Source organism: Mastigoproctus giganteus, chromosome 1 (assembly GCF_048544385.1).
Source record: "Mastigoproctus giganteus isolate SK-2022 chromosome 1, ASM4854438v1, whole genome shotgun sequence".
Classification (NCBI taxonomy): domain Eukaryota; kingdom Metazoa; phylum Arthropoda; class Arachnida; order Uropygi; family Thelyphonidae; genus Mastigoproctus; species Mastigoproctus giganteus.
The window spans coordinates 243,690,581-243,714,375 of NC_143575.1; the positions used below are offsets into that span (position 1 = coordinate 243,690,581).

General features: G+C 36.9%; 1 protein-coding gene across 1 annotated transcript in view; it reads right to left on the minus strand.

Moving 5' to 3' along the window:
* The window catches only part of LOC150091715 (ras-related C3 botulinum toxin substrate 1-like), an 89,019-nt gene that overhangs the window by 22,681 nt on the left and 42,543 nt on the right, over window positions 1-23,795 (minus strand). Inside the window, exons 3-5 of the mRNA XM_090369423.1 lie at window positions 18,397-18,511; window positions 1,484-1,601; window positions 1,326-1,357 (exon numbers count right to left, since the gene is read on the minus strand). Of these exons, the coding sequence (XP_090225549.1) occupies window positions 1,326-1,357; window positions 1,484-1,601; window positions 18,397-18,511 (265 nt within the window). The remainder of the gene's footprint in view (window positions 1-1,325; window positions 1,358-1,483; window positions 1,602-18,396; window positions 18,512-23,795) is intronic.

The window sequence follows — 23,795 nt, forward strand, 5'->3', positions numbered from 1 at the left end:
TGTATATTTATCAATAATATTGATGAAGGTATATCAGGCTTAGTGTTGAAGTTTGCAGATGATAACAAAGGTTGGCAGGGTTGTTAATGACAGTAAAGACAGTATGCTACTCAAACTGGATCTAGATAAGTTGGGAAAATGGGCTGAGGTGGGGCAACTGAAGTTTAACATTCACAAGTGCAAAATACTGCATATGGGTAGAAGTAACCCCAGAGGAACATACCAACTATGTGGTACTATACTTAGGGTGGGAGAAAAAAATGAAAAAGATCTGGAAGTAACTGTGCAGTCAGATATGAAGTTGTCTGAGCAATGCAGACAGGCTGCCAGAGCAGGTCATGGTTCATCCCACAGCGCCAGTTCTGCTTACCAAAAGTGGCCCACTGGGCACTCACATCCTTTCGTCCGGGCTTCGAGTCAAGCAAGCCGGACTTCTCACCCATTTAAAGTTTGAGAATAGGTTGAGGTCGTTTCGGCCCCAAGGCCTCTAATCATTCGCTTTACCGGATGAGACTGATTCCCTCGAGCGCCAGCTATCCTGAGGGAAACTTCGGAGGGAACCAGCTACTAGATGGTTCGATTAGTCTTTCGCCCCTATACCCGGGTCTGACGATCGATTTGCACGTCAGAACCGCTGCGGACCTCCACCAGAGTTTCCTCTGGCTTCGTCCTGCCCAGGCATAGTTCACCATCTTTCGGGTCCCAACGTGTACGCTCTCACTCCGGGGTTTTGTCAATGATATACAGGAATTTTGCTGGCAGGGAAAAGGAGATGATTAACCCTTTGTATAAGGCAATGGTTAGGCCACACCTTGAGTACTGCATGCAGGTCTGGAGGCCTCATTTTAGGAAGGATGTAGATTTGCTTGAGTGTGTACAGAGAAGGGCAATAAGACTGGTGAGGGGAACGAAGGGATCCTCGTACCAAGAGAGAGGCTTAAGTACTGCAAATTGCAGTGGCTGGAGACTAGGCACCTGCGAGGTGATCTGATTGAGGTGTATAAAGTCTTGAATGGGCTGAGCATGCTGAATTCTTCCACTTGCTCAGATTATGAACCTAAGGGGGTATGAATTCAAATTGAGGAAAGACTGTTGTAGAATAGATGTGCAGAACGCCTTTAGCCAGCGGGTGGTTAATTGCCGGAACAAACTTCCATCTGTCATTGTGGAAGTTAATAGCTTAAATAAATTCAAGGAGGAACTGGACAAACCTTTAGAGGGAATGGTTGTGTTATTTATTTATTTATTTTTTTTTTTTTTTTTGGCTGATGCTACATAAGCTCATAATGCTTGTTTTCTTGTATTCACATGCCTTTATTACTAACCTTAAAATTTACACTTTTACAATGATGTTGCACTAAAAATAAGGGCCCTTCCTGCATAAGAAATATTATTAATGTACCACCATCTAGTAGCTATTTTGCTGCAAATTCTTAAATCAAGTTAAGAATTATTTACTAATCACCAAAATTTTACAACTTACCAACAAGAATGATTGGTGCATCAGGGCAGTGATGCTTTATTTCTGGATACCATTTAGATGTAACATTTTCAAAGGAAGAAGGGCTCACAACACTAAAGCATATGAGGAAGACATCAGTCTAAAGCAAAATACACAATATAGCAATCAAAACCTGTTTTACCCATAAATATATGAAATTAAACTAAGATCAAAATAATAAAACAAATGCTATATACAAAAACTGCTGCAATTACAATAAGTGAAAATCTATAATGCACTTTTCTGAAAGTTAAGGAAACACTACACTATGTGATAAATCCTCTGTATTGTACTACCATTAACTCAATTACTACCTACAAGTACTACCATTTACTTCTAGGTAAAGATTATCACATTGAAATACAGTAATTTTGAGATACCATATTTTTAGTGAATAATTCAAGGAGCAATAAACATGCAACTCAACGGAGATAAGTAAGTAAGTTATATTTGGCATATGGGCACATTAAAGTACACATTCCAAATGTGCATATGTAGCACAAGTTATGTCACACCAGTACTCAATTTCCCCCCACAATGTTTAATATCACTTGTCTGGGCCACCATCGCTGCCACCAACATGATTGCATTTCTTCAAGAATTGCAGTATTCTTCCCTTTTGAGGAATACAATCTTCCTTGTGGTCCTACTATACTGGCAAAGACGTTTATGTATTGGGAGTGTTCCGATTACATTCAGGATGGGCATCAGCTGCAGTAGTACAGGAAGAAATACTGCAACACCCAGCCTGCTGGCTTAATCTATTGCTCTGCAATACCACATCTTCCATCCCCTCCCCACCCACTTCAATACTTAATATGCTCAAAAGTCATTGCTTTCATTCAGATTATATGAAGCAAGCTTCACACATTAGTTGCACCAGCAACCAGCAGAGTTTTATGCAAGGATGTGTCTTAACTAGAGATGCAATAGACTATTGCCTCAACATTAGATGCTTATGCTTAACCAGGTATATCTCTAAATTGTTTATTCCAAAATTCTGTTTCATTTGAATGGTGCTTAGAGATGAGAGCACAAGAACAACAAAGTTAGAAAGGTAAGGGCTCTTACTTCACACATCTTAAGACTGGTTCGAATAAGCACCAATTTATATATGTTAGTTCACATGCTGATTTGAGTGATATATAGGCTGAAAAACATGGAATAATTGAAAATCTCCATGTTTGCACCAACTGTACAAACTCTTTATGCATTAAGCATATCCAGGTAAAGGAACCACTAAGTAGCCATGATCATAATATATTGATGTGGGAGCTACTTAAAGATAGTCATTTTAATAATAGCAACTACAATTGTAGAAAATTTCTAAATTCCCTAAACTGACACCAACTGATGATGTTACCAACTGCAAATTCTAAATGCAAAGGACTCAGAGAAGCAATCATAGAAGCTACTGAGCTTTTTATACCAATTAACAGATACTGTTCCAGGTTTATACCTAAATGGACATCATATGAACTGATGAGACTATTGGCAGAGAAGAAAAATGCAGGGGATTTGCATATAAATCATCAGGTTATATAGAAGCCTAGAGTAGATATATAACTAGAATGCAATCAAGTCACTAAGGAGATTAGACAAGCTAAGGCAGGTTGTGAGAAGTCTTTGGCAAAGAATAAAAAGAAAATTAGCAAAATAATCTTTACTTATTTCAATACCAGAAGGAAAGGAATGAACCATATCAAGCTAGTGGATATGAATAGCATAACTAATGATTTCTGTTCAGGATGTTGATAAACTGAATACATATTTTTGCATCTGCATTTACTTGCAAAGAAGTTTTTAGGAATGGGAATATCAGAAGTACACAAAGTTATAAAGAGTTTAGGGGGGAAAAAAAAGGGCAACTGTGATGCAAAAGTAAACAAGGCACCTGGGGCTATTGGGATCTACCCAATTATATTAAAAACAGCAGCAAAAGAGGAAGGATACCCTCAGCAATAAATATGAGAGTATCCTTGAATTCAAGGGAGGTCCTCATTGACTTGAGATGTGAGGATGTTGTTGTTCGGTTTAACGACACAAGGGCTACTAAGGCCTAATTGTGTCTCTTCATCTTTAATTGAAAAAAAGCGTATTGTTAGAGAGATTAAATTAGATGCTTCTATACAAAGTTCTTCAATATTTGCTTCATTTCCTAAGATGCAAGATAAATCAGGTGATATATTCAATTTAGAGAGTGACTGAAAAGTGTTTGACCGGATCGTTGAATGTAAGGGACAATCAACCAGGAAATGACGGACTGTAAGTTGCGTCTGGCAGGATGAACACTGTGATGGGCTTTCACCCAATAATAGAAAGAGATGAGTATGGTGAGTGTGTCCAATTCTGAGTCTTGCCAGTACCACTTCCTCTCGTCTGTTTCTTCGGAAGCCAGACAGCCACAGCTTTGGATCTTCTGTTATCTGGTTAAGTTTATTGTTAGTGTCACTTTTCCAGGTCTGTGACCATTTATCGTAGCAGGCTTTGCATATCACAGACTTAAAATCAGAGAAAGGAACCTGAGGATGTGAGAGAGTGGGTTGAGGATGTTTAGCGGCAAAGTCAGCACTTTCATTTCCGGGAATGCCTGAATGGCCAGGGATCCAGCAAAAACTGATTGGACACACTGCAAGCGAATAGCTGGGAATGAATCTGTTTCAATGTAGGGTGAGAAATGGAGGAATTGTTCCTTATGGCAGAGACAGCGCTAAGAGAATCTGTGTAAATTATGGCAGATGAGATGGAAAGCTCAATTATCTTACTAAGCGCTAACTTAATGGCATATAATTCAGCTGCGAAGACGCTGCAAGCAAGCAGTAGTGCGACTGAACTTGTACATAAAGGAAAAACTGCCGCAGCACCTACCATACTCTGTTTTTGAACCATCCGTATAAATTTTACAGGCATGGTTGTTCATAGCATGAGCTGAATGTAACTGTCTGATATTGCAGGAAGGTATATTTTTCCCCCACTGGAGGAAGTATGTATCTTGAGAGACAGACACATATGTCCAAGGAGCAACAGGTGTAGTTGTCTTGAAAAATTTCATTTAAATTGAATTCCAAGTCTGAACAAGCTCTTTGATCCTGAGAGAGGCGGGTCTATTTTCATTTGGCTTGCTCTCGTAGAAGGCATCCCAACGAGTATTATAGAGATACTCCCAACTTGGGTGCGATGGTAGACTCTGGATCTTAGAAGTCCTGAAGGCTCCCTTGCGCAGTCCTCAGAGCACAGTGATGGATCATATTTAGCCGTTTTAAAATAGTGCTCCTAGCAGAGTCATACACTGGACAACCATAATCTAGTCGTGAATGGATTAAACTTCTATAAAGATGCAGCAAAGTACACCGATCAGCTCCCATGACATAGATGAGACTGAACGAAGTATATTCAAATGCTTTAAACAAGAAGTTCTCAAATAAGTGATGTGAGCTTGGAAATTTAGTTTGCGGTCTAATAGTAGTCCAAGAAATTTAACGGTATTAACAAGCGGGATTGGAGAGCTCGCTTCTTGCAAAAGTGAGTGACAGTGCATTTCTTTTCTGACAGTCTGTAACCGCTCCGTGAAGTCCAGGATTCTATTTTGGTTATGGCAAGTTGTAGCTGCCATTCAATGGTATTCATACTTTGAGATTGACAGGAAATGGTAAGATCATCTGCATACATATAAGTTTGAACAGTTTTTGGGATATCTCGTGTCATGCTGCTAACTCGGGTTTAAAACAGTGTTGGACTGAGTATTGATCACTGCGGGTCTCCCTTTTCCTGAATGTGAGATGTAGAGAGGACGTTTTTTTATTAGACTTGAAAAGAGCGCAATTGCAGGAAATTTTGAATTATTTCCGGCAAATGACCCCTAAGCCCCAGATGGTAAAGGTCCATAATAATACCATGTCACCATGCAGTATCAAATGCCTTTACAAGATCTAAATTGACCATGACTAGATGTTGTTTCATGACAAAGGCATTTCGGATATGAGACTCGGCTTTAATGAGCACATCTAGGGTTGATCTATTTTTTCAAAAACCATACTGGTGATCTGGAAGGAGATTCTCTGACTCCAGGATGTAAGTGAGCCTAGTATGAACCATTCTTTCGAAAATTTTTTCCATGCAGCTCTTAAGAGATATTTGCCTGTAGTTTTCAACACAGGAAGGGTTTTTTCCTGGTTTTGTTAAGGTGATAATGAACGAATGGCGCCATGAAGATGGATAGGTATTTTTAGAGAGAAGATCCGATTGTAAAAAATTAATAGGGTTCTCAAGTCTTCTCCAAGTAAATGCTTTAACATAATGTAATGAACTCCATCTGGACCTGCAGCACTATTGGAAGATCTGTTTAATGATTCTTGAAGTTCCATTAACATAAATAGTTGGTTGTACAGGAATGAGCGGCACATGGAGAAGTTAATTTTATACCGTTCTGCACTTGCTTTGATGTTCTGGAAGGTGGAGGCATAGGTGACAGAAGCTGAGATTTTTGCAACTTCTTTAGGAGTAGAAATGTCTTTCCCTTTCCAATGAAGTATCGGAGAGGGCAGCCGAGCAAATTTGCCATTTAGTGCCTGTATTCTTTTCCAGATGGCCTGTGTATCCGTGTCTTTGGTAATGGAGGCAAAAGCAATCCATGAATCCCGTTTCGCTTTCTGCCTAACTTGTCTAGCTTTTGCTTTTAGTCTTTTAAAAGCAATTAGGTTACTAGTGGTGGGATACTTGCGAAAATTATTCCAAGCGCGGTTTTTTTCCCTGTTTGGCAATTAAACAATCTGTATTCCACCAGTGATTTCTGTGTTTTCGATATGGTGTGGATTTTGGAATGGAGGCCTGAGCTGCAGTCAGAATCTGATTGGCTATGTTGTTTTTGAACATAAAATCTGTCTAAGTGTATCTGGGCAGAATAGCCACCCCAGTTTGCCCTTTTAGACTGCCAAGTGAATCGTTGATCGGGATTTAAAGTTACCCCTATTTGTAGCGAGCAAATAATTGGAAAGTGATCGCTGTTAGAGGGATCGGTTAATACCGACCATGTCATGATTGGAAATATGGATGGTGAACAAATTGACAAGTCTATTGCGGAAGCAGATCCGGTTGCTAAGTGGATGTAGGTAGGAGATCCAGAATTTAATAAATTAAGATCATTATTATGCATGAATTCCTCCATCAATTTGCCTCTTCTATCCATTGTGGCCGATCCCCATAATGGATGGTGTCCATTAAAGTCTCCAAAAAGACAAATTGGAGTTGGGAATTGTGCAATGAGGTTGTCAAGTTCTGAAAGCAGAGAATATAAATGGAAACAATTGTAAATGATGTACCAACTGCAATGCGAGCTGCCACAGCTTCTAGCGTGGTTCTCAATTGGATTGGCCTGGATGGTATGTTAGCATTAATAAGAATAGCAACTCCTCCACATGCTGGTGATTCTGAGTCCCTATCTCCTCTGTAAATGGTATAACTTGAAAATTTTGGCAAAATTTGGGGTGACAAGAATGTTTCCTGTAAGCATACACCTATGGGATTAAACTGAGCTATTAAATCTCTTAAATCATCAGAATGATTGCTTAGTCCCCTGCAATTCCATTATATGATCTTATGCATTATTTAGGTTTACCTGAGGGTGATTCACCTGACTGTTTTCTGTACGTGGGACATTTTTTCCGGTCCTTTTTTGAGAATGTGGGGCGTCCAGTATCTATGGTGTCATCTGCATGGAGTTCTAGAATGGGTTCCTCATTGTCTAGCAGCTAATCTACATCCATACTTTTGGAGGGAGATTCCATTTTTTTAGAGACTGATTCAGATTTTAATTGTTCTTTTCCAACTGGGACTGATGGGGTATGAGTAGGAATGCTGATTGGAGTATTTGTGGCTTCGCTAGTTCTTTTTGGAGGATTATCTTTCTTTGAGGTTGAAAGCGTAGATTTGAGCCATTTCGCTAGAGAGGTGTTAGGTGGAACTGATACATCTGTTTGAGCTGCAGTAGAAACGAAGTTCCGAGTGCGAGCTGCATAGGAACGACTACTAGGCATCGTCAACATAACTTGTCAACATGCCTGCTGCGAATGCCCGTATTTCTGGCATTTGAAGCAGCGAACGGGATTCGGAATATATGGTCTAAAATGACAATTCAAATAGCCAGCTTTAATTGAGGATGGTAAGTCTGGCGTACTAAATGTTAAAATGATGGATCTCGGAGTGAGATTTCCATCTTTTTTAGTCATAATCCGTTTCACATTTGTAACTTTTTGACTACTTAGTTCTTGAAGTAGCTCTTCTTTGGAGACTGTAATTAGGTCCCACTCACTGATTACACCCTTTGATGAATTTAAGGCTCTGTGTGGAGTAATTGAGACCATGAGTCCACAAAATGATGTTGTGTTTAAGAGCCGTTCAGAATGTTTAGCGGTGGCTGTTTCAATGAGGAGATCTCCGGATTGTAGTCTTTTCACCATTTTTGGTGATCCAGTAATTGATTCCAAAGATTTTTGAATCAAGAATGGTGATAATTTGCCCACAGGCTGGGAGGATAAAGAATGAATCGCCAAGAAATTTGGTAATTCATCCTGGCATTGAGCTTCCCTTTTAAGCCTTTTGGGCTGGTTGGTGTCACGGTCGTTGTCAGGAATTTCTGACCTTGAGCTCGATGGCTCTAAAGGTGGATAACTGCTCGTATCCATGTTGGCTCCTTTTGGCCCTGGGGGTTTATTTTTACCACCCAGATTACCGGCTCCACCACGGGGAGGCAGGAGCAGTGCCACTTCTGGCCAAGCATATAGGTTAGTACAGTTAGTAAGACGAATTAAATTAAAGAAAAAGGTTCTTTCCTTCTTCTGGGCTCTTTTCTTAGTGCTTTTAAGAGAGTAGGGCTACTTAACGGAAAAGTTTAATAAGCAAGGCAGAAATCAAAAGAGAACCTAGTCGCTTCGAGAAAAATGCTCTTCAATCGCACGAGAATCACTTAGCCACGGAAACGCTTGGCACCCGGGGCCATGTGAGGATGTATCCCCAGTTCAAAGGGAGTCTCAAAACGTGATATGAGTAATTATAGACCTATTAGTTTAACTTCAGTTCCAGAGAAAATAACAGAGTCACAGGTTAAAGAAGTAATACAGGACATCATCTAGACATAAATGCACTTACACTGCAGTCACGGCATGGATTGGTTTGTTAAGAGGCAGTCTTGACTGACCAATCTGTAACAAAGGAACCGGATGGAAAAAATAAAAAATAAGACAATATACTTTGATTTCAGAAAAGCTTTTGATTTTTTTCACATAAAAGACTACCATACAAATTGGAGCAATGTGGCATTATGGGTAAGTTACTGCTACAGATAAAGGATGGATGAGTGGGAGAAGATAGTGGTTATCAATGGGCACTTCTCTTTTCAGACTAACATTGTTAGTGTTGTTAACACAATTTGTAAAAATTAGGCAGACAGGCTGAGAAGTAGCAACTGAAGTTTAACACTGACAAATGCAAGGTACTGTACACTGGTAGCAGTAATCCTAGATTAATATACCAACTGTGTAGTACCATGCTAACAGTAGTAGTAGAGTACAAAACAGATCAGGAGGGATTTGCAAACATGAAGTTTTCTGACAGCGCAGACAAGCTACCAGAATAGCTAGTGGGCTTTTGTTAACGACATACAGGAATTTTGTCAGCAAGGATAAGGAGGTGATTGTTCTGGTGTATAAGGGTATGGTAAGGCCACATCTTGTATATAGGTGCAGAAGTCTCGTTTTTAGGATATGGATCTGTTGGAACAGGTGAAGGAGAAGAGAAAATAGATTAGTGAGAAAAACAAAAGGATATTCTTACCAAGAAAGACTTCAGTTCTGCATAGACACCTGCAAGGAGAGACTGAAGTGTTTAAGGCTCTGAATGGATTAAGTAAATTAATTAATTAAGTTGATGGCATCCTTACTCTAGCTCAGAAACACATATAAGGAGGCACAAATTTAAACTGAAGGATGATTGCATGACAGATGTGGAGAAATTTGCTTTCAGCCAGAGGGTAGTTGACTTTTAGAACAAAATTCCATCTGGTGATGTGAAGTGGGTAGTGCTAATAAAAATTAAAACAAAGTATTAGAGAGGATGGACAGGTGATGTGGGAAGCTTTTTTTGTTTTTGTTTTGGCCGATGTTGTATAAGTTTGCTTCTTTGCATCATTTGCCAATACTAATAGGGAAATTAAATATTATTGTGAAATAAAAAAATTATATATTTTTTAAGATAGATAAGAAATAGGCATAACCCCAAATTCATGTAACATCTTCATGTAACAGTGCAAAAAACCCTTAAACTAAAATTTGAATTGAGAACTAGAAAACAAAATTTTTTCAGGAAATGTGCAATAAAAAAAGTCTATTCATAGTGCAGAGGCTGCATTTTAAAACTGAAATACCATATATTCCAGCACATAAGCCAACCTTTGAATCATTAATAATTGGCCTAATATTTTAAGGTTGACTTATATGCTGAGCAAAAAATTTTATGCTTGAATTAAAAGGATTTGTTGAAGGTGAGAAAGACATGAATTAATATATATAGTTCTTAAAAACATACATTGCCAGCTCACCTTTTAAAAGCAAGGAATTTGTCAGATGTTTTCAGATTTACTTTGAGTTCTCGAAAAATACATTTCCAAGAATGTCAATATGTAATAGCAAATTTCCTTCCATATTCAGGTATTTTTTTACAGAGAAACCAATTAGCAGTACAGTAGCAAACAAGTAATAGCTCACTTAGATAATTAAAGCCTCTGATATATATACAGAGCTTCAATGGGCAATGTCACATCACTAAGTTTGGTTTCATGACCTGCAGTTTACTTTGCATTTAATAAAATTTTAAAATGGAATATAGGGTACATTAATGTTTTATCTGATATAGATTATCCAAATTCTATTATTTTTCTGAACAGACTGAAAACATTTTTATATTTTGAATTACTGTGGGTAACAATTAGGATGGACAAAACAATTTTAAATATTTTGTTGTACCTCAAAATTCAATCTACTCCATGGAAAGCTAAGTCCATTCTACATCAACATTAGCTTCTGTTGCAGTAATGGCAGAAATCTCATTCATCTGAGGAGCTGTGAACTGGTTTTGAATTTCTCCACAAATTAAAAAAAAAATGTATGTCTGATGTCCAATACATTTTGAAGAACCAATATTCAAAGAAAATAAATCAATCCTCAGGTAACCTGCACTTTCCCATTATCTTTTTCTTGAAAAGGAAACACTTCACAAGAACAAGTTTTAATATACGTTTTTTTAAAATCAATGTAGTGAAGAAGTGCTTCTTTTGCAAGTCACTTTCATCCTGCATTAGATGTATACATTTCAATAAATACATATTTTTCAGAAAAAAATAAACTGGAAACAGAGAAAACCTAAAAAACATATAAGACCCAAATAAGAAAAAACATGGGCATTAACTACCATCTGCTACAAGAAAATCAAACCACAGAATAAATCACAAGCTCAGTATACATTGTACTCTGCAATGACTTAACTATGGCTTTGAATTTCTGAATTTCTTATCAATAAAATCAGTAGATCCTTGTATGAAAAATTGGTATAATTGAATTATACGGGGTATAGCAATGTGCCTGACATCATTGTTGTAAATCTAGGTTTATTGTATCGTGTCACTTATACATAGATTGAGAAAACACCTCTGCCATGAATCACAGTTTGCATTTAATATAATGGCATATGGGGGAAAAACCATTGCTTGGTAAGGTAAATATGGGAAGCAGTAATCCCAGAGTAACGTATTAACTCTGTGGTACCACCTGACAGTGGTGGAGAATGAAAAGGACCTGGGGGTAATTGTGCAGGCAGATATGAAGTTTACTGAGCAATGCAGACGGTCTGCAAGAGTAGCTCATGGTGTCTTGTCAATGATATACAGGAATTTTTCTAGCAGGGATAAGGAGGTAATTATCCCCATGTATAAGGCAATAGTCAGGCCACACCTTGGGTACTATATACAGGTCTGGAGGCCTCATTTTAAGAAGGATGTAGTGTTGGAACGAGTAACAGAGAAGGGCAACAAGATTAGTGAACAGAACAAAGGGTTGCTCTTACGAAGAAAGGCTTAAGTTTTGCAAATTACAGTGTCTGGAGACTAGGCACCTGCGAGGTGATCTGATTGAGGTGTATAAAGCCTTGAATGGTTTGAGCATGCTCAATGCTGATGGGATTCTTCCTCTTGCTCAGAATAATCACCTGAGAGGGCATAAATTCAAATTAAGGAAAGGCGGTTGTAGGATAGATGTGCGGAAGTTTGCCTTTAGACAGTGGGTGGTTGATTGCTGGAACAAACTTCCATCTGTCGTTGTAGAAGTTGATAGCTTAAATAGATTCAAGGCAGAACTTGACAAACATTTGGAGCAAGGGGATGGGTGAAATAAGGGGGGGGTTTGGCTGATGCTATATAAGCTTGCTTTCTTTCATCATGTGCCCTTGCTAATGCTAATATAAAATTATGAAAATAAAAAAAAAAAAAAAAAAAATGACGTCTTTACAATCCCGCCTGATCATTGCAAGTAGTGATTGACATGCTAGCCGCTATGGTTAGTGTTAGTTATTGTGTTTATCCCCTACTTGCCACTGTTTAAAACAGCGGCAAGTGGGGTATAAACACCCTAACTAAGGGGCTTAGAGGGGAACAGGTATCCTGTGTGTTATCAGACACTCAGCCTAAAACACTGATGGATCCAATATCTCTCTATTACAGAAGATTTAGGAGAAGTCAGGCTGGCCTGCCTCCCTAAACTCCATTCATGCACACCTCGATGGTAAGCCCTGTTACGTCACTTAGGTGGCAACGAACGTGTAGAGTGGTTCTCTTTAAGACGCCTGGTCAGCGTGAAGAGGAAAAGACCAAACGCTCCAGCATATGACAGCACAACAATACAAATGGCCCTCAGTCGCCAGCAGCTTTCACTCTCCCTCTTACGGCAGCGAGAGGATCAGAGTGGAAGCAGAGGGTGCTAAGAATCTCTGCGTACAACCAGGCTGCCATGCACGGAAACTGAACTTGGCATGATCAAGAACAAGTTTGAACATGCTTGGCAAGAACAAGTTTGAGCTTCTGCAGACTGCTCAGGATATCGACGAGGAATATTACAACTTTCTGAAAGTGATAAAGCCCAAGAAACCTATAGGGAAACAGAAATCCAAAGAAGAAAAAATTAGTCAAGAAACACTTGTCAAGATGAACCGAAGACGACAAATGAAAAGCAAGAAAAACACTGACAGGGAGAAAATTGAGTATACTGAGTTATACAAAGCCATTAGAAAGAGACTCAGAGAGGACATAAGAAGATTTAACACAAGAAAAGTAGAACAAGCATTAAGGGAAAACAAAGGATTTAAATCAGCAGCCATGAGCAGTAATACAGAAAGACAAATGATACTGAAACTGAAGAATAGCGATGGTGTACTTATAAACAGCAGAGAAGGCATAATTCAAATAGCAGAAGACTACTATAGAGAATTATACAAGGAGCGAGGAAATGATGCCAGCAGTGGAGAAGATGGATTGCAAAGTAGCAACACATACGACATACCCGATATTCTTCCTGATGAGGTAGAACATGCATTGAAGAAAATGAAGAATTGGAAAGCCCCGGAGGAAGATGAAATTACTTTAGAGTTGTTAAAATTGGAAGAGACATAACACAAAAACTGGCAAGGCTCTTCACAAAGTGCATTAGAAAAGGTGTGATGCCTAAGCAGTGGAATAATGCAATCACAGTTTTGCTGCATAAGAAAGGAGATAAATCAGAAATTGGAAATTTATAGACCAATTAGCTTGTTATCCCACATCTACAAGTTGTTCACAAGGGTCATTACTAGCAGATTAGAAAGAATACTTGATGAGAATCAACCGAAAGAGCAAGCTGGCTTTAGGACAGGATTCTCAACTATGGATCACCTTCACATAATATCACAGCTAATGGAAAAAGCAAATGAATATAAAACACCATTATGCCTGGCATTTGTGGACTATGAAAAGGCATTTGACTCTGTAAAAAGGCAAATATTTTCATTTTTTTTAGCCCTTTTACTTGCTTTCAAGAAGTAATTTCGCCTCATAGTGCCCGAATACTTTTTTCAGTGACCTGTACAACTAAAGGATATAGCGATAGCGTCACTTGACGGAGTTTAAACTTTTACTTTCGTTTTCAATCACCCCAGGGGTGCGGTCGCCGTAATACTACACTCAGTGACATCACCTGTTCTCCTGTGTAACGGGAGCATCGATCACGCAAGGTCCTAAGAACAGAGTAGATTGTTATATGAGTAGAAATTAGAGAACAAGACACAGCACGTCTTGAATAATCAGAACTCTATAAACACATTAATATAACATATCATTTATAGGTGTTAAATCGCACAAGTTGGCAGTCAAAAGGTAGTGCTTTTCCCCACATTGTTGACGCGCGAGATCAGTAAAAGATCATGAGAAATTTCAGTTGAGGGGATGCGGGGGTATATATATATATAATGGAAAAGGGGAAAGGGGAAAGGAGGATAGAAAGTTCATGAGTGAAACATGACAGGAAGAGAAGAGCAGTGAGAGTTTTGGCCGATTTGTGTCATTGGTGAAGAAGACGTAAAATAATAATTACTAGGGAAAAGATGAGAAAAGAACCATATTGATGTCTGATACAGATTCCCCCCCCCCCCACTGAGGCGGTGCAGAATATTTTCGGGTAAGTCAACCCTTATTGTTTAATAACAAACTGTATTAAATTACCCAAAAGCTGAACCTACCATCGGCATACGTTTTAATGCATTTATAAGACATCTTTCCTCACATATATATATAAATATACACCGACAATTGTATTATTTTCTTAATATTCAGTTTTAATGGAGAATGCGACTTATTAATTTAATTGTCAAATACTAATTATACTATTAAGTTAATATAATTCCCTGTTCTAGTATTTGAACAGTGTTATGTTATGACGAACACAAATTATTTTGTTCTTGCAAGAGAATTAATGTAAAAGCCACATGAAGAACATTACAAAAATTATAATATTGCTAAAGTAAGATACTGCTTGTATCCAGTTAGTTTATCTAACAATTACATACCAATTAATCTAACTTATGTACCAGTTATATTGTACTCATTTGTATACATATATGTTAAATAAACCTTGTTGTTGTTAATATTTTACGTCCTGACCATTCTTTCTAATTACATGCAATTCACTGAACAAACTTGTAGGAGAACCATTAAATGCGGGGCTCAAAGGCCAATACACAAAAAACCTTTGAGTTGAACACAACGCAATTCTGTTGCTGCGAGTCGCTCACTGTGACATGTTGAGTGAGACTTGAGGGCGCAGGATATTGTCCTAATTTAAACGGCTAGATAGATCATTTAAAACACAGGGTTTCTGGATTCACATGATATTGTGCGGTCTTGCTGAAGCGAGTGATTCACGAGTACATTGATAGGCAAGCGCATAATATGACGGAAAAACACTGTGGAAGAACTCCATACAGCATAAGGCAATGTTTCGGGCACTGGAAAGACAAGGCATAGATACCCCATATATTATGATTTTGAAGAAAATATATGAGAGTGCTACCTCCTTTATTAGAGTAGACAAAGACAGTAGCAAATTTAAAATTGAGAAAGGAGTTCGACAAGGAGACACAATATCTCCGAAGCTTTTTACTGCTGCCCTTGAGGAAGCTTTCAGAAGATTAGACTGGTCGCAGAAAGGAGTCAATGTGAACAGAGAGTACCTAAACCATTTACGATTTGCAGATGACATTGTGGTCATAAGCCACGATCCCAAAGAATTAGAGGAAAATCTTAATCAGTTATGCACAGTTAGTAAGGATTTTGGACTAAAGATGAATATGGCTAAAACAAAAGTAATGATGAACAAGTATGCCACGGAAAGGGAAATAATGATTGAAGGAGCAGTAATTGAAAAGGTGGAGCCATATACTTATCTGGGACAAGTTATTAGCTGTAATAATGATAAATGGCTGGAAGTCAAGAGAAGAATAAATTTTGGATGGATAGCATTCAGGAAATATAGTCACATACTGAAGAGCAATATCCCAGTTTGTCTGAAACGTAAAATAATGAATCAATGTATACTCCCCACCATGACTTATGGAAGTGAAACTTGGGCACTCACCAAAAGAATGGAAGAGAAGCTGAGAACTGCACAGCAAAGAATGGAATGAATTATATTGGGAATCAGACTATTAGATAAGAAGAGAAACACATGGATTAGGCAGAAAACTCAAGTAAAGGACATTCTTATCAAAACTAAAGAACTAAAATGGTCTTGGGCAGGACACATAGCTCGAAGACATGATGACAGATGGACTAAGAAAATAACAGAATGGTACCCAAGAGGAGCTAGAAGAAAACTTGGAAGACAAAGGCGGAGACGGATAGATGAAATTCATGAGTTTTTGGGTAGTAAATGGATGGCCAGTGCTCAAAACAGAAGGAACTGGAAAGTTGCTGGAGAGGCCTTCATCCTGCAGTGGATTGAAAATGGCTGATGATGATGATGATGATGAAGAACTTAGGTTTATCCTCCACTTTACTCTGTTTCAAACAGCAGCAAGTGGGGGATAAACACCCAAAACTAACGTATTTGCTTAAAACGGTTTTTGTAATCTATTGTATACAAGGTAATGGGTTTTTTGCTTCAATTCGTCCCGAATTGGTGGCATAAGCTAATGTAATCTTCTTTAAAGTAGTTCAAAATGAAAATCTATTAAAAAAATATATATATTTCTTTTGCTTGAAAATCCAGCACCAAGAGGATTTCGTAATCTATTGTATACAAGGTAATGGACACATCGTTTTTCGCTTAAATTCGTCCCGAACTGGTGGCATAAGTAATCTTCTTTAAAGTAGTTCAAAATGAAAATCTATTTAAAAAAAAAAAACTATATTTCTTTTGCTTGAAAATTCAGCACCAAGAGGGAGAAGTGTGTTTTCTCAATCTATGTATAAGTGTCACGAGATACTAAACCTAGATTTGCAAGAATGACATCAGGTGCATTGATATACCCTGTATAATGCAAGTATGTTGAAAAATTTAACACAAACCTGTGTTGGGTTAGATTTAATACTCAAGGCGAATTCCCCCCCCACCCCACCAAGTTACTTTCATGCTTTTGGTACAGAATCACCTACATTTATCAATACTTAATTTCTGCACTCTTTTCTCATAATCTGCATTGTCACCATCTTTGTTTTAAATGTCTGTAAAAAAAAAAAAAAAATGAAATAAAAAAATTTTCACAATATATAGGTAGAGCTACACACACTACACACTGCCACTATACAATTCAGTGAAATAGTGTGGCAAAAAATTCATATGGACTGCTTTAGCATTACTCATCAGGAATTTCTTATAGATCAAATATTCTTAAAAAGTAATGATGCAACAAAATTAAACACTATGATATTACATAATAAGAACGGTTAAGTGCAAGAAATAATGCTAAAGAGGTATTAACTACAAATGACACAAGTGCAAAAACCTAAATTAGAAACTATGTTATAGAAATTATTACAAAGATAAGGTGCAACTGCTGCCCGAAATGACATGATGGTCCCCATTACCACCTATGAGTGAATATCAACACTAAGAAAGAAAACACCACAATGACTTTATTAATGCATTTGCTACTACAAAAATTCCCAAATTCTCACATTTCTATCAGTGCCTGCTAAATTGGCAAGATACATTAGCTAATATACTGTAATAATATATTTGCTAATATATGGATGTTCTGATGCAACGAACAAAAGAAAATTTAACAGAAAACTTCTAAAATATAGTTAACCAAACCAGGGAAAAACTCAAAGCAAAGACAACGTAAATTTCAACACTGTTCATAACCAATCAATGAGCCTAATGGAAATGGAAATATACAACACAAAATCTAACATAAAAAGCAAGACAAATTAAAATATAGTTATAACAGTATTTAACTTTCCTCTGCTCACATAGCAGAGGAAGCTGCTATTTTTTTAATTTTTTTTTAAAATCTAGAAATAAGATAAAATACTCAATGTACTTTTCCCCACCAATATCCCTAACTGGTGATTCAGTATCTGTTTCATCTCAATATGCTATGAATAAGGAGACGAAATTTTTGTTTGGCATTTAACAGATGCCAGGTGAACAAAAGCGTCTACCATTCTTCTAGGCAACTCCCATTCTCACATGATGTTTGCAAGATACCAGAAACAGGTATCTAATCTTGCCTTAATGCTTTGATTTTGCTGGCTAAAGATGAACAGCTAACAAAAATACAGACATTCACAATGCACTTTCCAGATGGCATGCAACCATCTAATAGATCAGTAAAAAAAAAAAACTAAAAATTAATTCTTTATAATTAAAAGAAAACAGGAGGACTGAATGGATACCACACAAGTGTCTTTGTTACAACTCTGGGTGTGATGGATTCAAAGGTTAAATAGCCAAACAAAAAACTCAAGACAAAAAAAAAAAAAAAACAACAACACAGAAGTTAAATTAGATAAAAATAGGAGGAAGCCACGCTGAAGAATGTTAGAGATGGGGACTGAAGAACACAGGAAACAGGAAAAAAACATTAAATGAACTGTATATACTGTCCATCAAAATTTGCTCAATGTAAATTATTACAATAAATTTTAAGACTTTTTTTTGTGATTATGTGCTGATTAAATTAGCACTTCTTTGGAATTATTTGTTGCAGTTAGCAACAATTCTTAAAACATGATATAATAGTGTTTAATTTTCATTCTTAAAAGTTTTTGAAAAGCCAATTTTGAGACAATTTACCTGTATCATCATATAAAGAAATAACCTAACCTGTGGATATGAAAGTGGGCGTAGTCTATCATAATCTTCCTGCCCTGCTGTATCCCAAAGTCCAAGGCTGACAGGTATTCCATCACACATCATAGCTGCAGAATAGTTGTCAAATCTAAAATAAATTAAATTATAACCATTATACACTAGATAGTGACATAATGCAACACATTATTTGTATTAATATATTTTTAGATATTCATCAGAATAATAAAATACCAGTTTTGATTTTTTTTTTATTTCATTTAATTTTTACATGTGGAGGAGGAGGGAACTTTTTCAAAACTAGAGGTTCAGAGGAATTTCGGTTTAAAAAAAATATTCCACAGCTGAAAAAAAAAAAGTTAAGAATATCTGCATAGACTATCTCAATAACAGTTTACTAATAATTATTATTATGTTTTTATAAGTGTGCATGTTTACTGACTGATCTGCATATCGTGTGAGTAAAAATACCAAGAATAACTTGGAGGTTTAATCACATTCTACCCAAGAGTGACCGGATAATAAACTTGTAAACCATGAAAGCATACAAAAAATGGACTAAATATTTTGAGAATTATAAAATTCTCATGTATTTTTGTAAGGTATAAAATTGTAACTAATAATATGCAGGTACTGAATTAAGACTGCAGAGAGAAAAGACTGTTTAAGGAAGATAAATTTAACATAATCCAACTTACCCTAAACAATTTTAATATATATCAAACAGCTGTACAGCTCTTTACTTTGATTATTACTATTTCAGCTGTACTGAGGGAAAAATTAAGAGATCAAATCAAAATTCTATTCTTTACCTGTACTCAATTTCATAAAATGAGAAACTTTTTGCTCTCACTGAAGCCCAAACACAGAATTCATTATCCCCCATTTTTGCTTAAGTTGTGAATATCCTTAAATTGTACAGCATCACCAGAACAAGTAAATCCACTATACAATTAAAAATTTGAGCCACCCAGGATTTAAGTGACAAGCCCTTAGACAACATGATGTTCATTTAGGCAAAATATAATATTCACAGTTTTTAGAGTTGACACTTCCTGGAAATTTTTTTTTTTTTTTTTTACTGGGAAAAAATAAGTCTTCCATGAAAATAAGTTGCAGTTCTGAAAATCAGCTGGAAACTAAAGGTCAACATTTCTTCTGAACTGAAAAGTAATTGCACCTCTTAGCAACCACCTGCAAATCTCCAAGGAGCAGACTGACTGGTGCTGTCCTTTGTTACTGTTGGCATAAAGTACATAAAAGGTATATTGGTGGAACCAATCATGTGGCAAAACCCACCTGGGACAAGGAATGGAGGAGATGGCTAGCAAAGTTGCTATCACAAATTGTAACACACTTCCTCTAAACTCTGGATCTTCTACTAGAATTAGAAGACAACCAAAGAACATCTTAGCAAGCCCAGACTTCTTTTGTTTATATTTATGAAATATAGATTTATTTTGATATTTCAAAGAAACAAAGCTTGCATTCAAAAAATTACCTCTTAATAAATCCTGCTACTATGCTTTGTCACATTTTCTCAAGAATTCAAAACAGGGGACATGAATCGCTACTGAAGTAGTGATTCACATCCCATGTTGAATTCTTGCACTGATGGTTAGTTAAGAAGACTTAGGACCTAAACAATACAAGCAATGCTGATACAATAGACAGCAAGTTTCCTAACAGAGGAAATCTATTAATGTTAGTTGATGCTTTATTCAAAAGCTTACTGAATTCCAACCCGTTGCCAAGAACCTTTAACTTGTACCATTTTTACTGAGTTTTTAATAGTCCACGAGTCCGTGCTGTAAGACAAAAAAGTTTTCCTAAATGTCACCAATGATATTTCTTCTAGATCCAACTTTTCAAGCTCATTTTATTTTGGCTAGGTGTATCAAACACTTGAAGTACACACTTCGATACTGTACATTATGTCAAAAATCTCTCCCTTAAATCAGAGATGTGTCACTAAGAAATTTCAACTTATGGAATCCTGGAGATTTTTCAATGAAGTACATTCATAATACTTTGAACATGAAGTTGAGAAGTCAGTATAAGATCTTGCTTTTCAAATAAAAGCAAATGTTGCTTCAGAGTGCAAAGTAACATACAAAAAAATGTATCATGTGAACTAACTTGATATAATTTTCAAGTTCCTCAAAAGTCTACTAGCAAATGTAATAACATTACCTTCTCTGTGCTAGCAATACTTTCAAGGTGCACAGTGATGCACTTATGATCTTTAACTAGTGCAGCTAGAGATGTTGAGACTTCAGAATCTGTTGTAAAATTTTAATGCAGTCTGAACATGCAAATCCTCCTCCTCAGCAAAGACTGGAAACATTTGCACAACTGTTTCAGAATGGAATCAACACAATCCACGTTCTTACTATTCTTCATGGCACTTGATACATTTAAATTCAAACTGTAGGCAATGCAGGGTATGTTTATTATATGACTCAATTTTTGGTGAAATATCTTAACAAACCTCCTCTATTCCAGTCATGCTGGAAGGAAGAATACCACTTTGAGGGCCCAACTTTTTCCCAGTTCATTCTCAACAGCCTACTACACATAATCATCAGCACATTCAAGCAAGAGAACAAGATAAAAAAAATTATTCTTTAAGTAGTTGCATAAAGAAGCAATTCTACTCCCATTTTATCTGTTTGAAGTATCCAACAATAAAGTAACATATGAGGGCTGTTCAATAAAGAATGATCATAATTTTTTTTTTTCACAACATACACATCCACATTTTGATGGTACTTTTCAAAATAATTCCTATTTGATGAAATGCACTTACTCCAATTTTTCTGCCGTTCTTCAACAACATGACGGAAGCGATTTTTTGACATGATTTTAGAATCAACTCCAATATCTTTGCAACTTCTAATGACTGGAAACATTTTCCCCTTGCAGCTCTTAACTTTGGAAATAAATGAAAACCATGCCTCTTGTTTTCTTTGATATTAAAGGAATTATTATGGCTGAATATATCCCACCAAATCAGACTGTCAATCAAACCTACTACACTGAAGTTTTGACATGGCTGCATAAAAAAAATTAAGAAAGAGACCTGAATTGTGGAAGGATGGTGGGATGTTTTATCAAGACAATGCTCCGGTACACAATGCACTATCTGCCAGTTTCTGTCCAAAAAAACAAACAAACAAATTATCATTATCCAAGTTCTGTGAGACATCTACATATCATTTGGGGGAGTGCAGCATTTGAAAGCAAATCTTACAGCTTCTTTGAGCTCAGTGGTATTATAATTTTGTTGTACAACAATATGCTTTATGAATCCTCTTAATGAATTGTCACATGTTGATAGGCTAGGACCTTGAGGTGGCCATTCCAGGGGAGCTAGCAACACAGTGACTCACGGCCAATCCAGCATCGTGGTAAAACGTCAATGAGATATTCACATATTGCCATAGTGTGCTAGTGCTCCATCAAGGCGAAACAACCATTCCTCTTTGATTCAAAGCTGATTCGAGAGGGTACAAACCAGTTCCTTATAAAGAAATTAAAGGTCATGATTAAATGCACCAAAATTGAAATGCATCAAAAACATAAGGTCTGAACAACTGCTTACTGTCCATGCCGGCCCATATTATGATGTGGGGAGAGGTTGTGTTCTAATTCCTCGTAAAAGTGAAGTTTTCCTTCGACCAAACATCACACTTGACTGACAACTCTGATGTATGACACAATCATCGCTAAAAACAACTTTAGCACACTCTTTGGAACTGTGTTTAAAGTTGAAATAAACTGGAATATGCCTCCTTCCTTTGAATTAAGTAAATTGCAATGTTGTTTTATGTGTTCATTTCATCAGTGATCTCACAACAGGACTCCAAGTCTGCACTGTTCCCCTCTTATTGAAGGTCTGCCACTTCTTGGTTTATCCTTTACACTTCCTGTGCTAAAGAATTTCTTCTCTCACCACAAAAGTGTTTGTTTTGGTGGGGGATTCATTGAAATTGCTGCTGGAAATCAGCTTGCAGCTCTTTCACTGTCTTTTTAGTTCTTCCCCTGTCGTGCACCCAACAACCGACAATAACACACTCTTCAATCGTTTAATCGCTCTAGTCAACCATTGTTAAATCTGAAAATAAAATATTCAATTACTAGCTGATTGCAAAAGAAAATAATATTTAATCTTAAATGAATACATAAGTATATTTGATAACATTTTAGCAAGTTGGTAAAATCACAGTATATTGGTAAAAATTCTCAAATCACTGGCAAGACAAGACATAACATGTCTGTTTACGATAGCCATGACATATAAGATGCTGGATGATTTTTTTGAGATAGATTTCTGGGGAAAAAAAAAGTGCATCTTATATGGCTGGAAATATGGTACATAACAAAAGTCTCCAAATGGTATGAAAGGCTCTTAGTAAGGTTGTTAAACTACTGACATGATGAATAATAATAACCCAGAATATCCAGTTTTCATTAAGAGCATGAAATGCAGTTTCTTATTTTCAACATCGATACATACAGCAAACTTCATCTTTAACTGATCACAAAAAATATTCAAAGATTGTTCATTCATGAAAACATGCTGTTTGTCTTATGGAGATTTATTTGCATGAACAATGTAACTCTTGTAGTAACCCACTAATTTTCCAATTCTTGTGTCTTTATTATCTCTGGTGTTCAGTATAGTTAATATATCATTTGTGATTAATATATCATTTATGATCGAGGCCACGTTATGTCAAGGATCTGGGTATATTGTTACCATGTGTACATACACCATATCCAAAAGTTTCATTACTTCATACAGCATGTATGTCCCCCCCCCACACATTTTCTCACTATCAAATACATCATGAATTGTCAAACTAATAGAGTAAGCTTATCTGCAAAAAGATCTAAACCTCCCAAACACTTCCTAGTTCACTTCACAAAAATACGTGGTCTCAATTCTAATCTCAACGATGTCCATTTCCACTTGCAGTCTGCCAAACCCCAAGTACCTTTTCTGAAAGAACCTTAGTTATCGGTTCATTCAACTACTGCTCATCACAGGTGCCCAAATTATTTGCTGTACAATTCCTTTCGCCTCAAAGGTGGTACTTGTACATACGTCCGTTCCGATATTCGTCAAACTTGGTAATTTGGAATCCCTCTTTTCGATCTTCTCTAGCTTAAAATCTCTCTATCTCATTGTGTCAAAATCATCTGTTCTCTCTAATGTTCTCCCAACTCCACTAATCACTTGGAGCTCTTTGACTTCCTCTTGACTTTCTCCAGACCAACTTTCCTAACAGTAAGGTAACTTTCCTTGGTTATTTTAATGTTCACAATTCCAGCTGGCTTCCGTTTTCTAGTCACACCGACCCACCTGGTCGAAAACTGAGGATTTTGCAATTACTAATGACCTTGCCCAG